The 14,359-nt window shown below is 49.1% G+C and overlaps 3 protein-coding genes; 2 read left to right on the top strand and 1 right to left on the bottom strand.

Moving 5' to 3' along the window:
* Positions 1-601: 601 nt before the first annotated feature.
* GSTUM_00006088001 (uncharacterized protein) lies at positions 602-5,097 on the top strand. XM_002838239.2 has 7 exons: positions 602-1,524; positions 1,626-1,753; positions 1,851-2,174; positions 2,323-2,685; positions 2,739-3,218; positions 3,311-3,871; positions 3,998-5,097. Exons 5-7 carry the CDS (start codon positions 3,173-3,175, stop codon positions 4,636-4,638), a joined length of 1,248 nt encoding a protein of 415 aa, XP_002838285.1. The 5' UTR covers positions 602-1,524; positions 1,626-1,753; positions 1,851-2,174; positions 2,323-2,685; positions 2,739-3,172; the 3' UTR covers positions 4,639-5,097.
* A 112-nt stretch (positions 5,098-5,209) lies between these two features.
* On the top strand, positions 5,210-5,852 carry GSTUM_00006087001 (uncharacterized protein; the record flags this gene model as incomplete). XM_002838238.2 has 1 exon in its annotated part: positions 5,210-5,852. The coding sequence occupies exon 1, from the start codon at positions 5,661-5,663 to the stop codon at positions 5,850-5,852; it is 192 nt and encodes a 63-aa protein (XP_002838284.1). The 5' UTR covers positions 5,210-5,660.
* GSTUM_00006086001 (uncharacterized protein) lies at positions 5,853-9,030 on the bottom strand. XM_002838237.2 has 4 exons: positions 8,753-9,030; positions 8,564-8,600; positions 7,735-8,501; positions 5,853-7,678 (listed from the first exon to the last, which is right to left on the bottom strand). The coding sequence occupies exons 1-4, from the start codon at positions 8,815-8,817 to the stop codon at positions 6,235-6,237; spliced, it is 2,313 nt and encodes a 770-aa protein (XP_002838283.1). The 5' UTR covers positions 8,818-9,030; the 3' UTR covers positions 5,853-6,234.
* Positions 9,031-14,359: the final 5,329 nt, after the last annotated feature.

Raw genomic sequence — 14,359 nt, 5'->3', positions numbered from 1 at the left:
ACCTATGATGACCATGCTTCCTAACGCTCACTACGCCGGATTGGTCTAATTAGCATATATCTCCCCCTACCATATTGTAGGTACTCTAGTACCATTTCAAGCCTTTTTAGGAACATTTTATTCTCATTTCCTAGGCTTTTTGTTCTTTCTCACAATGGTATGGTACGGCTTACCACGCATTATCGGCACTCTGCCCTCCACCACGTTATGTGATAATGTACCGTACTGTACTCGAGTATTGTAAGCCTACTAAACCCCCGTCCCTATTAGTCGTCGAACAGAGACAGGGCAAGACATCAGGCCATTTCTTCCATCATCATCATCGCAACCACGACGACCGCAATCACCACCACACCGCGTTCAATCAATCCCCCGTTCTAAAAAAAGCCAAAGAAGTGAGAACCATACCAATAACCACCTAGCGGGGGGGGGGGGAAAAAGGAAAAAAAGTCCGCACAACATTTTTTTTTCTGGGATATCTTCAATATCCTACTCGTACATTCCACCTCTCTCTCCTTGCCTACCTATGCCATCATGGTGCTATAATATGGTAATGGTATCATCCTTACTTTTCAAGAACCACGCAACTTTTTAACCCTACCGTACCTACCCTGGGGGGCGGCGTCCTTCAGTGATACCAATCCTATCCATCTATCAACTCACCCATCCTATCCTGTCCAGCTCGCATCATTCTATGTATCCCTCCCTTTCTCACATAGTGTACTGTACGCCCCCCCTCCCTTCCCTATCTCCCTGTCTCCCTGTCTCCCACGCACGGATGTACACACACATAGTCTACATACGTACATACACATACATACATACATCCCTTGTTGCAGTTCTTGGGGAAAGAATCCAGAACGAGTTGGTGACAAAGGTTGCGGAGCTGATTCCACTGGGTCGGGTCTTACACCTCGGGCCCGTGCATCCTTTCTCTTTTCCTTTATTTGCTGGCAAGACAAAGGCAAGGCCGTACGATTACGGTACTGTGCTTGTCTAGAAGATTCTCGGGGTTCGTCGGGTGTACTGTACCTGTCCGAGGCTACGGCGTACAAAGTACCGTACGGTACTTGTACTTGTCGGGGGGTGAATTAAGACAAATAGATCAGATCAGACCAGATCAGGTCAGTCAAGTGAGGCTGTGAAGGGCCTCTCCTAAGCCTTGAAGGGGTGAGTGAGAGGTTGAGGGAAGTGGTGAATAGAAGGAAACGGAGGTGGGGGGTATTGTCTATCATAATAGTTAGTAGGCTTTTTATTTTTTTTTATTTTTTTTTGTTTTCTTTATTTCTCGTTAGGCTTTTTATTGGGTACAGTAATATCCGGTGTTGTTGTCGTCGTCGTCGTTCGGCTGGAGGATTCTTTTGAGGTTCCTCATTCGTTGATCTCCCTGCCCTACCTTCATGGTATCGTATTCTTTCCTGTCCGCCATCAAGGTGCCGGCTGGCTGGCTTGCCCTTTCGCCGTCGGGGATCGTCGCCGTGGTTCTTTAGCTGCTGGTTGCTTTGTTGGCCGCCGCCCCCTATGGTGTTGCGATATTTGCCCTCCTCCCACTTTCTGTTTCAAGCAAGAGCTAGCCCAGAACTATTATCATCAAAAGGACAAATACTAATAATCTAAATCATCAGTTACCGGTATTTTCCTCCCGCTCATAGGGCCGCATCGCATCATCCGAACTCTCTTTCACTTCTCACTTTCCTCCATCATCACGAACAACCCCCCCCCTTTTTTTTCTTCTTCTAGCTCTTCGGTCCAGGTCTACCATTCTCATCCCCCTTATCCATATAATTTCCTCTTTCTTCTAATATTTCCAAATTTTATTATAGATCTTCATCTTCTAATATCTTGTGTAGCGTTCCCTTTCCCCTGGTTATATTCTTTTTCTTTCTTTTTTTGCTCATCCCTCCACTCGAGTGCCTCTTTCCTGGGGAAATTTCCGATCCAGAGGTTTAAAAAAGAAAGACTCTGTTCCTCATTTACCAATCTTCTGTCGGTCATCCGAATTACGCCACCATTCCGTTCAAAATATCGTGCCGTATTCACGATCCTGGATCTGGCCATCATCCACTCCACCACCCCAGCCCGACTGGTTAATTCATACACTGGCTCGGAGGGAAGAAGGGCAAACGAACCTGAACAGAAGGAAAGGGCAGAAAAGAAACAAAACCCCAAAACAGGTGAGTAGATATCATCTCGCATTGGGGAAAAGCGTCAATCTCCCTTGCTTTTTTTATCCCTCCCTCTCTCTCCTCTCACTCCCCTGCCCCACACAAGCTTTGGCCCAACCAAGGTAACCATCGTTCTTGCTAACCGACCCTGGCCCAGATTGTTGGACTTGTCAAAATCTTGACGGGTTGGAGCAAGGACGGACCTGGACTGTGCATGTCGCACCATTTCTTCGTAGTTTACACTAAACACATTATTCGGTCGATAGAAAATTATTCCCATAATATCCCACAAGGGATTGACTAGAATCAAGCCCGCCTTTTCTGTCTGGCCAGCAAGCTTGAACTTCCTCCCCTCCTCCCTATTCCATCCCCCACTCCTCCCCGGTCGCGGCGCGCAGCACCTCTCCGATTTCTGGTTCTCCAAAAATAAAATATACTGAGCAGGAGGGAGTAATTTTTCTTCCTTTCACAATCCCGTCTCCCCGAACGCACTAGGGTTGGGAAAGAAAATCAGCCAACAGTGAGATCGTCAGCTCATATCTCTGGGGAACGTCTGGTCTGAGCAAGTGAGAGAATTAAAAACAGGGTGCTGCAACTGAACTCACAGCGTGTCGGCGCTAAGGAGACAAAAAGCGGAATAATCGGGTGACGTTGGGTGATTTCCTCCATTCTCTCGAAAGAGCCTTTCTTTCTTCCAACTCTTTTACTCGCAAACCTCCTGCCGCATTCCGTACTAAAAAAAAGCAAACCTTGCTACTACTTCAACTCCCCGTCCTCCCCTCCTCCTTTTATTTTTTCCCCCGCAGTCCACGGGGTTCAAAGAACCAACAGGAAGCTTGCTTTTTAGATAGTTGACCCCCCTCCCACTCGGCGGCCCCTTGCTTATCCGTGCGCACGCTTTGAGAGAAACCCGAGTCTTTTGTTGCTACCCTTTTGGCAACGAGTTCCCAAACCATACTATTGTTTGCAATAGAACCAGTTATTTGTCCCAGAGTTACCGCTGCGGTATGACGGTTATGGAGGGTGGGGACCAAAAAAATATCGTCATAATAGGTGAGTTCGACTTTTTATGTTTCTCTTGATCAAGGGCGCCGGCCTCCCGTCGTCTATTCCGGGGTCTAGTCGCTGAGCAGTATTCTCGACAGGCGGCGGAATCGTCGGTTGCACAACAGCATATTACTTGACTCGGCATAAGGATTACGACCCAAAGAAGCACAGCATTACGGTTATAGAAGCGACCAGAATTGCCGGGGGTGCGTCGGGGAAGGCTGGTGGATTATTGGCTGTATGGGCTTATCCGAACAATATTGTGCCCTTAAGCTTCAAGCTACACCAAGATTTAGCGATTGAACATGGGGGTGAAGAAACATGGGGCTATAGGCGAGTGTCGTGCGGGAGCCTTGAGGCTACGGGGCGGGAGCGCAGTGAGCTGGAGCGATTAGGAGCTCAGACGGGAGTGTCTCTAGGGAAAAGAGTGGGGGAAAATAGAAAGGCAAACCGGGGTAAATCGAAGGACTCGGAGCTGCCGAAGGATTTGGATTGGGTAATGCCTGATTTGGTGAAGAGTTATGAGAAGATGGGGGGTAGTAAGGAGACTGCCCAAGTTCACCCGTATCAATTCACAATGTCGATGGTAAGGCTTGCCCAGGAGCGAGGGGTTAATGTCATCGTTGGTTCGGTAACCGATATCGAATATACGGAATCCAGTCCAACCCCACCACCCGCAACCCCGCCTCCCTCCGATAACATGACTCCATGTGACCCGCCATCCCCAACACTGTCATCTGTGTCAGTGGACTCCATTACCCCCTCTCGAAGTAGCCGTCGAAAAGTCTCGGGGATAACATACACCGACACACAAAGCGGCACTTCTTGTACCATTCCTGCAACCACCGCAATCTTAGCCGCAGGCCCGTGGACGTCAAAGCTATACCCCTCAGCTCCAATATCCGGGCTGAGAGCACACAGTGTGACCATAACGCCTTCATCTCCAGTATCGGCCTATGCCCTTTTCACCGAAATAACCATCCCACCAACGCCCCCATCATCCCTCCACAGCAACCAGCCATCCAATACGGTCTCCCCGGAAATCTATGCCCGACCAAACAACGAGATATATGTTTGCGGCGAGGGAGATATGGAAGTAGCCGTGCCCGAAACAACAGCAGACGTACAAATTGACGAGGCCCGCTGCGATGACTTAATAGCTCAGGTGTCGAGTATATCGGACCACATTCGCCTAGGGCGTGTAACCCGCAAGCAAGCCTGCTATCTGCCCATTCTGAACGTGGGTGGTTCCGGCGGCCCTCTTATTGGTGAGACGGGGACAGAGGGCTTATTGATGGCCACGGGGCATTCGTGCTGGGGCATTAATAACGCCCCGGCTACGGGGAAACTATTGTCAGAGATAGTGTTTGAAGGCCAAGCGGTGTCGGCGGATATTAGACAGTTGGATCCTCGGCGGATCCTTTAACCCCCCAATTTTCAAAGTCCACTTTCCGATCTACCCCGATCATGTCATCTGTTCTTTTCCTCTCCACCATTGCAACCTCCACTTCAGAGCGGAGTGGCTATTTCCCCATTTTGCTTATTCCCTGTGGATATTTCTTCCTATTTTTTTCTTTCCTCTTTATTTTTTGCGCACCTTATATCCCTTCCATTTTCCCCGCTAGATGCCAACTTTAGTAACAGGTTCCCACTTTCTCCGTTATTATTTTATCCTTGTTCGCCCTCACCCTTTCAGTTGATCCCCACGGACGAAAACCTATACGCCAATTTTTTTCCCCTCGCCCCTAGCTTCTCTCCTTTTCTTCACACCATCCCCTGTTTTATTTGTCGATAAGCTGGTAGGCAAGGCAGGTTGGATGGACGGAGGAAGAGAGTGGGATGGTCCATGTATAGATAGAAAACCTGATCAAGTGCGGTTTTGTGATGTTTCCTGCAACTTGCTGGTCGGTCGATTGTACTCTAGAGCACGCATACCGGCAGAGCAACACCGCATTGAACCGAACCGGAAGGTCTGTCTTTCCGTACGAGTGAAGTGTGGTAAAGTGCCCAGGGTGCGATAGTCCTGAGGTGCCGTGATGTGGCAGCGTAAACCTAACTGCCGAACTTTACGAGTGATGAAGGCGGGATAAAGCGGAACACGACACAGCTTCATACCCCAAAGTCCTGAGAGCTAGAAAGCGCGAAGCAAAATATCGCTCGACCTCGCGGCGAAGATTTCCATCATAAATTCCCCGCCCGCACCACCGTACCTAAATTACCTATTGGTATCCCACCCGCCTGCACAATCAACATGCAGTCACAGGGTATCACTCGGTAGCTGATAGTTGAAGTCGGAATCGTAGGTATCATAAGAGCGGCGCCCCTGAACGACAATGGACCGCTCCGGGGAAACAGAGGTTGGGGGAAGGAAACGATGCGAATTGGCATTGCAGCAAGAAGGCGCGTAGGCGAGGTTTTTTTTTGGCGGAGTAAAAGCAGACTTACTCTATGGTGCCGCACCGCTCTTATAACGTGGATTACCCCGCACGCGCAATATTGCGAACAGCCAGAGTTCGATTTCCGCTATATTTGTGGCGCGCTAATAATTGGGTAGGGTCCGGTCGACGGGTTTTCCCTACCGTACGCCGGAACGGAAAAAAAGGGGTGGATCGCACGCTTTGCAGATGGGTGCATGTGTAATTTAGAAACACCAATGCTTTTTTTTTTTTTTTGTTTTCTACTTTCTTAACAGACATGACGAGACTGACAAGACCAGGCGAGACCAGACCAAACCGTTCCATGCAATTCCCCCACCCCGCGCGCGCAATGCTGCCGTGATGACGAAAATGAATGAAGAGAAAAAGAGGAAATATGTGGGAAAGAAAGGGAGAATGGGGATTAGAAGAAGAAAATAGCACAACCATTCGCCACCCTACGGTACTGACAAGAAGTAATGTTTGTTCAGAGTTTAAATCGGAGAAATATGGGAGACACGAATGAGATTAGGGGTTCAAGGAAGAAGCGGAAGAGAACGGGAAAAATGCCAAAAGCCAGAAAAGCGGAAATCAAAGCAAAGCAAAAGCTAAACCATGACAAACCCCCCCAACCCCCCGACTCCCATTCCCACTCCCATTCCGCCTCCACCCCCCTCCATGGCGCGTTCAGGGGAGCCCTCCCGCCCAATCTCGTAGCTGAGCACTCTCCCGTCGACAAACACGCACATAAGCCTATACCTCCGCCGCCGTTCATTGCCCCTCCACCCGCCACGCCTTCTGCGAACAGAGCTTCCAACTTCCCGGCCTTGAATCGGTCCCACGGCGACGCCCAACAGCGCCGTGCTTCCGCCCGGAGTGATAGCTCCCGGAAACTCTGACTCCCGGGGTAGTATGTCGTCCAGGCGCATGCAGTACTCATCCCCCACACGTGTCAGCCTGAACACTGCGACGCGGCCCTTTTGGGAGGCAGCAATGACGAGGGATAGTTCAGGTATGGCGTGGCAGAGGTTAAGGCGGTCGATGTTAGCGGCGTACCGGTGCCGGTTGGATGGGTGTGGCTGGCAAGTGCGCAGGGGTGAACGGCAGAGAACAATTGGAGAGAGGGAGGAAGTGACAGTGAGGAGGTGGGCGTTGCGCCCTGTTGTGGAGAATATTAGGGATGTGGGGGGTTGAGCGGGGGTTTCTTCCTCCGAGTCTGTGTCTGTGGAGCTGGAGCTGGAGGAGGTCGAGGAGGTGTAGCCAGAGTTGGAGGAGGTGGAGTAGTTGTGGGATTTGGAAAGGCATCTGGAAGAGGGGCGGGTGCGCTTTGTTGGGTTCGTGGTTGTAACTATCGGGGACTGGATGGGGTGCGAGGGTGAAGATGAAGAGGTGGAGGATGGGGAGTCGGAACCTTGAACGAGCCCTACAAATTGGACAGGGCCGTAGAAGTTTAGGGAGGAGCGGGGGTTGTGGATTGCGTCCGAGCCTTGATAGGAATAATGCCCGCTGCCGTCGTCGGAACTGGTATCGGTGCTAGAGGTGTGATGACTACTCCCGCTCTCGGAACTACCAGTAGTAACAAGTTCAACGGTTGCGCCGCCAGGACCAAAGAAAACTTCAACCTCTCCCTCTGCACTTCCTTCGCTCCAGCCACCGTCTTCGTCCTCCTCCTCTTCCGCGTACGGACCGTCGCTGTAATCATGGTCTTCATCCTCTTCCTCTTCCGAGTATTGATCCTCGTCGTAACCAGCGTCGGCCATGGCGAGCTGGTATAAAAGGTCATTTGTCGTTGATAGGCCCGATATGTGGGCTCCAGGGTTGGGGGAAATGTCCCATGCTCTAGCCATTCTGCTCAACTGCGCCTGTGAGCTGGTCACCGGGTCGTAATAGTCTGTAGATATTGTCTTAACACCTATGGCATTGAGGGATATTCTCGGAGGAGCCTCCGGGGACGTTTGGGATTCCTCGGGGACGGGCCTCCCCAGCGCTTCGTATATATTGGAGACCGGTTTAAAGGCTTGGGGCTTCAGGAAGAGGACAGACCAACCACGGCTATATCATACTTAGACTTTGATTCACTTGTACTATTTGTGGTGGGAAATGCTTACTTATCCATCCCGAGTCTACATTTCTCCACCGGGCGCTCGGTCATGACATCCCAAAGTATTACCATCCCATCAATTGAGGTACCCACGAGCCACCTTCCTGTGGGATCGTCAAGAAAGGATACATTAGGTATATTGCAACCATGCCCCTTCAGTGTTGTGGGGGTTTTATTTTTCGTGGATGTCTTCTTTCGACGTTTCTTACTAGCGTCATCATTGCCAGGGAGAGGCTCCCCATTCAGATTGCACATCCCCTGAAAGCCACCACCCCCATCATATCCAAATGAATCGCGCTTCCTCCTCCTCCTCCTCCTATGCCTATGAGTGAGTCCGGCATCCGTGCCCTCTTCCGGACATGGACAATCCCCATCGTCCGTTATTGCCAATTCAAAGACGTGGATCGAATGATTGTTTGCACTGACAGCCATCAACCTCCGCTCTTTGTGCAATGCAACGCCCCAAGCACTCTCTCCCACTGACAATCGAAATGCCAATTTGCTTAGGTCTCTTGTGTACCACACGCAGACGTCACCATCGTCGTGTGCGCTCACAAGAACCTCCTCGAACCCCAGGTCTCCAACTGTGAGCGAGTTGATCGCATGAGGTTCTGCGGGGTCAATATACCCGGGTCCGGTTGGGGTAAAGCTGGAGGTGAGGGTTATGTAGGAGAGGTTTGGCGGGATGATCTGATTTGGGTATGCTGGGCTGTAGACACGAATTGATGACCTCAGGGCAATGTATAGATGGTTATGGCGTTTTGAAGCGGCAACCTAAAATAGGTAGTTAGCCTCCAAACCTTGGAGATACCCGAGCTGGGCAGCGGGAAGATCACAAGGTTATTGCGCCAGAACGACACTTCTCCCAGGTCACTAAAAGATTAAAGCTGTCAGTGGGTCATCGGTCGGGCATGGAATGTCATTAGACATACGTCTGCGATGGAAAATACCGTCAGCCGAATTTCCCCTTCTCACCCGCGGACACAAATGGGGACGGGATTTGGAAGTCACAAAGAGTCAAACACACCTTTTGCTCGCTGAGAAAAGTAACTTCGATCGGTTTGTAGGCTGGCAGATTCCTATTCACCATATTTACGGGGGCAGCGGGATAGCTAAGCTCGTAAAGAACATCCGTTCAGGCAGGATAAAGGGTTGGATTGGCTTTCCCGCTCGATCTCGCTGGAATAGCTGTAGGTGTGATTAAAACGATCGTTGGAGAAGAAGATAGGTTGGAATGAAGAGGGGCAAAGGATTCGGGCAAATAACTTGAGGAAAGATGGTGGGGGGCAACAAGAATAAAAAGATGTTGGAGGAAGGACTAGGGGAGCGAGGAAGGGAAATGAAGGGACGAAGGGTTAGGGTTAAAAGGGGGGTTTATTTGAGAGAAATTTTTTTTCCCTATCGAAATGGGAATGGATGTGATGTGTGAGTGGATGGATGGATGGATTGATGGGGGAAGGAATGGATGGATGGAAGGGCGGTGGAGGGATCGATCACACGCCAAACGGTGACAGGGTATCGGGACCATACAGGAGAAAATGATACGATGTACGAACCCTACTGTAGCCTGTGGCCTCTTGTGACTAGATAGTTACGTACTGCTCGTCATGATACAAGTACTATAGAGCACGGAAGCGGATAGCATAATTTTCTCACTAGATAACGAGTGCGAGGCATGGAGGGATTAAAGAGATTTTGATCATGTGTGATTTCTCTTTGTCCATTTACTTATTCCCATTATTCATCCCCACATTCCCACGAGTAATGGGAAGAGGATGTGATATTGTGGGGTGAGGTTCTTTCATTAATTGATAGGTAAAAGTGTAAATCCAGGGAACTTTCTCTCTGTTCGTTCGTTCTACCGCATGATTTGCCTGGTTTGCATGCCATTTTTGGAGGAAGCAGACAACAGCCAGTGGCGGCAAACAGCCAGGTTCACAGCTCCCAACTGGGTTCAACCGTCGCCTCACATGCACGATTGGCAGAAGGAACGATCGCGCGCATCATGCACGCCAATCCTTCCCTTCCACTGGTCAAGCAAGAGAGGTTGTGTATCTTTGCAGCACGGTAGGCCAAAGGGTGGGAGATAGGAAAGGAAGAGAAAAGAAAAAAGGGTTATATTGAAGCTGTTGTGAGAGCTTGCAACCTACAAACAGATGTTTCCCCGTCGAAATGTGTGTGTGCAAACCTTTTATTCTTCCACTAACTCACCTACTAACTAAAGTAATCGGAGCACGGCATGAGATGTGTGTGTGTGTGTGAAGGTGTCGCACTCGAGAGGAGTAAGTCTGAGCACGAAATGGGCATCGGCATTATTCTGAATCAACTCGTAGCGATTCGATCGAATGTCGCACGCTAACCATCGTCATTGTGGTGAAATCGGTCTAGGCGCTTTGCTTTTGTGATTGGCCACCAGTTGGCTTTCGAATGCTTTTTTTTGCTGCGCATAGGGTAAGTGCAACGCATCCTTACACAGTACCGTGATTTTACATCACTCGAGTCCGAGTCCCGGGAGTGGGGGGAGATGGCGCCCCTCCTCCGGATAATTGTGTCTCAGATTTACCCTGCCTGTGCTGTGCTGTACGCTAAACCTGTCTCTCTGTCGGCTCTGTAACCCGCTGATCACCCTTTTTTTGCATCCAATAAATGTCTCTGACCCGAGGATCTGTGAGGTTCTGCTTGGATGGGGGCGTTACTCGAGTATGATACATACAGTGATGTTCTTTAAGTGAGAAGACAGTCGTCAATTCAGACGAAGGAATGCACTATTCCTGGGTTGTTCCGTCTTTGCACCTTCCTTTGAGTACAGTCGCACCCCGCTATAACGAATGCCAAGTATCAGGCCATTTTTATTCATAATAGCGGATTGTTCAGTATAGTGATCCACCGGAGACCATGAATAATTAGTCAGCACTGGTGAAGAAGAATTGTCAAGCGTGAGCGGGGTAAAGGAAAGTGGTAGATTGCCTCTCATACAATCAAAGACCAACTTGCATACAAGGGATTCCAATGATGCAGGCCAAAAAGGTTTAACTCAAATCCAGAAATATGAGTTATGCCTCCTATGATCCTGCTATCCTGAGATGAAACTGGCAAGATTTGCTGAGTTGCCAGAATGTCCAAAGAAGCAAGATGGAAGGCTATTGGTGTTGTCAAGCCTATCAGATGTCACGAACGTGGCTTGGCATGAAAAAGGTTTTCACGTGACACATGGTTATGAGTCACAGGTATGTTATTGTTTTACGCATATGACCCATTCGGGTTATATGATTTGTTATGTATGGGATTTGTGATGCTTTCGCACATGGCTCAAGTATGAGTCATGGGACATGCGCCTGGTGAATATGCCTTGCGAGTGTGCCTTGCGGGTAAGCCTTGCGCATATGATTTATGTTTTGCACATGACCTCGTTATGAGGTCATGGGTCTTGCGCATATGACTCAGTCGAGTCATATGACTTGTTTATTGCGTTATGATTGGTTTATGAGTTTTTGCACATAACCTCGTTACGAGGTCATGGGTTTTGAGCATGTGATCACTTTGGTCACATGATTAGTTTGTTATGATTTGGTTTTGCACTTGTGACCACTTTAGGTGTCACAAACATGGCTTAGCAGGAAAAAGGTTTTCACGTGACACATGGTTATGAGTTACAGGTATGTTATTGTTTTGCGCATATAACCTATTCGGGTTATATGATTTGTTATGTGTGGGATTTGTGATGCTTTCACACATGGCTCAAGTATGAGTTATGGGATGTGCACCTGATGAGTATGCCTTGTGAGTGTGCCTTACGGGTAAGCCTTGTGCATATGATTTATGTTTCGCACATGACCTCATTATAAGGTTATGGGTTTCACGCATATGACTCAGTCGCGTCATATGACTTGTTTATTGTGTTATCATTGGTTTATGAGTTTTGTACGTGACCTTGCTATGAGGTCATGGGTTTTGAGCATGTGATCACTTTGGTCACATGACTAGTTTGTTATGATTTGGTTTTGCACATGTGACCACTTTAGGTCACATGACTAAGGATGGGAAGAATACTATATAAGAAGGTCGATATGGCCGAGGAAGATAGGTTCTTCACGCTTTGTTCTAAGTACTTTTCCTCATCCTTGCCATCGCTTCGCCTCGAGCGTTTCTTTCACCCTCATGATGGGCCTTGATGCCTTGTATTCTGGGGGAGATATCTGAGTTCGCTCATTAGTTCCTGGGGTCTTTGGTGTTGAGGTCTATTAGGTGTTGCATGGTGGATAACTTGTTTGCGTCTCGTTTCATTGGGCTGGTTATCTCATAATACTAGCACCTCGAGCACTTCATCACGGTCGTATACGAGCCTCTTTCGGTAAAATGTCTACGGCTTCCTGTCTATCGTCTACTCGCAGGTTTCGCGTTCGATTGGGGGGATTGAACATTGTGTTTGGGGGGATCACCTGTATCGTTCTTTGGACCAGCTCATGTCTTTTGTTGGGTTTTAACAGAGTCCTTAGTTCTCGTGATACAAAACGCCCTTGGGTTAGAACTGATGACCTTTCCAAGTATCAACTCATCATACCGGCCGCATCATTCCTCAGGTGGCAGGGCAGTACCCGCCCAGCCCCTCTTCGTTACGTTTTCATTTCTACTGTTGGAAGCCTACGATGTTGTTTATCACCGTTCCCTTGGAAGTTTTGTCCTTGCGGCATATATGGTGGTTCAGTCAGGTGTCACCTCCATGCTATGGTGGGGATGGCTTTGACCCTGAAAAATCTTACCCCCTGGTGTAGTTTCTCTTTGCTGCCTGGGGTGGTGTGGAACGATTAGCTACCAGACACTCGGGTTGTCTGTGCGTTTAGGTGGTTCGGTTGTGGTCTGTGGTTGGTGGCTTCACCCATTGCAAGTGGGGCCTACCTTCCGTTTGTCTGCTTCTGTTCTTTCGCTCTCCTCCTTCTGGTTGTGTCAGTTGGAGATACCTCTTGCCCGTCGTTCGATCCGTACCTGTCACCGGACCTGTGGGGCTGGCTTTGGCTGGCTCTGCTTACCTTTTTTTCGAGTCGGTTGCACTTCGGTTCGGCTAGGGTTGGATGGTATGGGAGGTGCTGGTGCCTTCGGGTATTGGTACTGCCTCTTTTGTGGCTCTTTGCTTTGGCTGGTGGGCTCACCTTGGCTATATGGAGTCGAGGGTTGTGGCTCTGTTGGCACGGCCAAGACCAGTGGCTGTCTGATGGGGTTAGGTATAGCTGTCCTGTGGCTGTCGGATGGTTGATCTGTCTGAGGGGCTGAGGGGGCTGGATGGGCTCTGTGGCGCCTGGTGTGTGGGGCTTGTGGGGGGCTGATTGGGGGGGAGAGGTACCTGCGAGCACCGGTTGGGCATGCGTCAGGTTGGGCGATGTCTAATTCAGTGTTTCCAGCCTGATGGGGCTGTTGGGTGAAGCTGCCGAGTGCTGCAAAGCTACTCGATGACCCAGATGGTTGATGGCCACCTGTGCGGATAGTAGGTTGCGACCACCTGGTTGGACTTGTTTGGGTCTTGCGTGCTGGATTTTGTGGGGTTTGTTTGGTTTCTTTGGTTTGGCAATGGGCATGGCTGGTGGGGGCAAGGCACCATGGGTGGGAGATAGGCCCCACTGACCGTTATAGGTCTGTCACCACCTCTATGGATTTCTTTTGTCTATGTATTTGTTTTGGGAGACAGTGTCACGAACGTGACTTAGTAAAGAAAGGGTTTTCACGTGACACATGGTTATGAGTCACAGGTATGTTATTGTTTCACGCATATAACCTATTCGGGTTGTATGATTAGTTATGTGTGGGATTTGTGATGCTTTCGCACATGGCTCAAGTATGAGTCATGGGACATGCGCCTGACGAGTATGCCTTACGAGTATGCCTTACGGGCAAGCCTTGTGCATATGATTTTTGTTTCGCACATGACCTCATTATGATGTCATGGGTTTCGTGCATATGACTCAGTTGAGTCATATGACTTGTTTATTGCGTTATGATTGGTTTATGAGTTTTTCACATGACCTTACTATAAGGTCATGGGTTTTGAGCATGTGATCACTTTGGTCACATGACTAGTTTGTTTTGATTTGGTTTTGCACATGTGACCACTTTAAGTCACATGATTAAAGGCGGGAAGAACACTATATAAGGAGGCCGATGCGGCCGAGGAAGATAGGTTCTTCACGCTTTGTTCTAAGTACTTTTCCTACGTATTACTTTAACGAATATAAAACACCTTTACGATCTTTATCCTTATTGCAACCTTATCATTACGCCAAGAAGCACTCGTTACGAAGATGAGTTAGAGAAAGCTTACGATAGGTGTTGCCGATAGAAGACAAAGGTCTTGTACTATCGGCAACATAGGTAGAGGCCTAGAGCTATCGTAAGACAAGGAGAGAAAGAGAAAGAAGAGGTAAGTATCGTTCCCCGTCGCCAAGAACTAACTATCTGAAAGGGGATTGTTACAGACAGGTAGCAGGTACAGGTCCTCCTCACCATTACGCTCTTCGGAGGCACTTGGCAAAGTGGGTTCATAGAGTCGACGGCTGGGCATGCGGATGCGAGAGGTGGACGTGTTGGTTACCTCCTCTCTGCCATTATGTCGCCTGTAGTATTAGTTTGTGTGTGTTTTTTGT

This window comes from Tuber melanosporum (genome assembly GCF_000151645.1).
Source record: "Tuber melanosporum whole genome shotgun sequence assembly, scaffold_24, strain Mel28".
NCBI lineage: Eukaryota > Fungi > Ascomycota > Pezizomycetes > Pezizales > Tuberaceae > Tuber > Tuber melanosporum.
The sequence above is the reverse complement of the archived record's forward strand: the minus strand, read 5'-3'. Positions and strand labels throughout refer to the sequence as shown.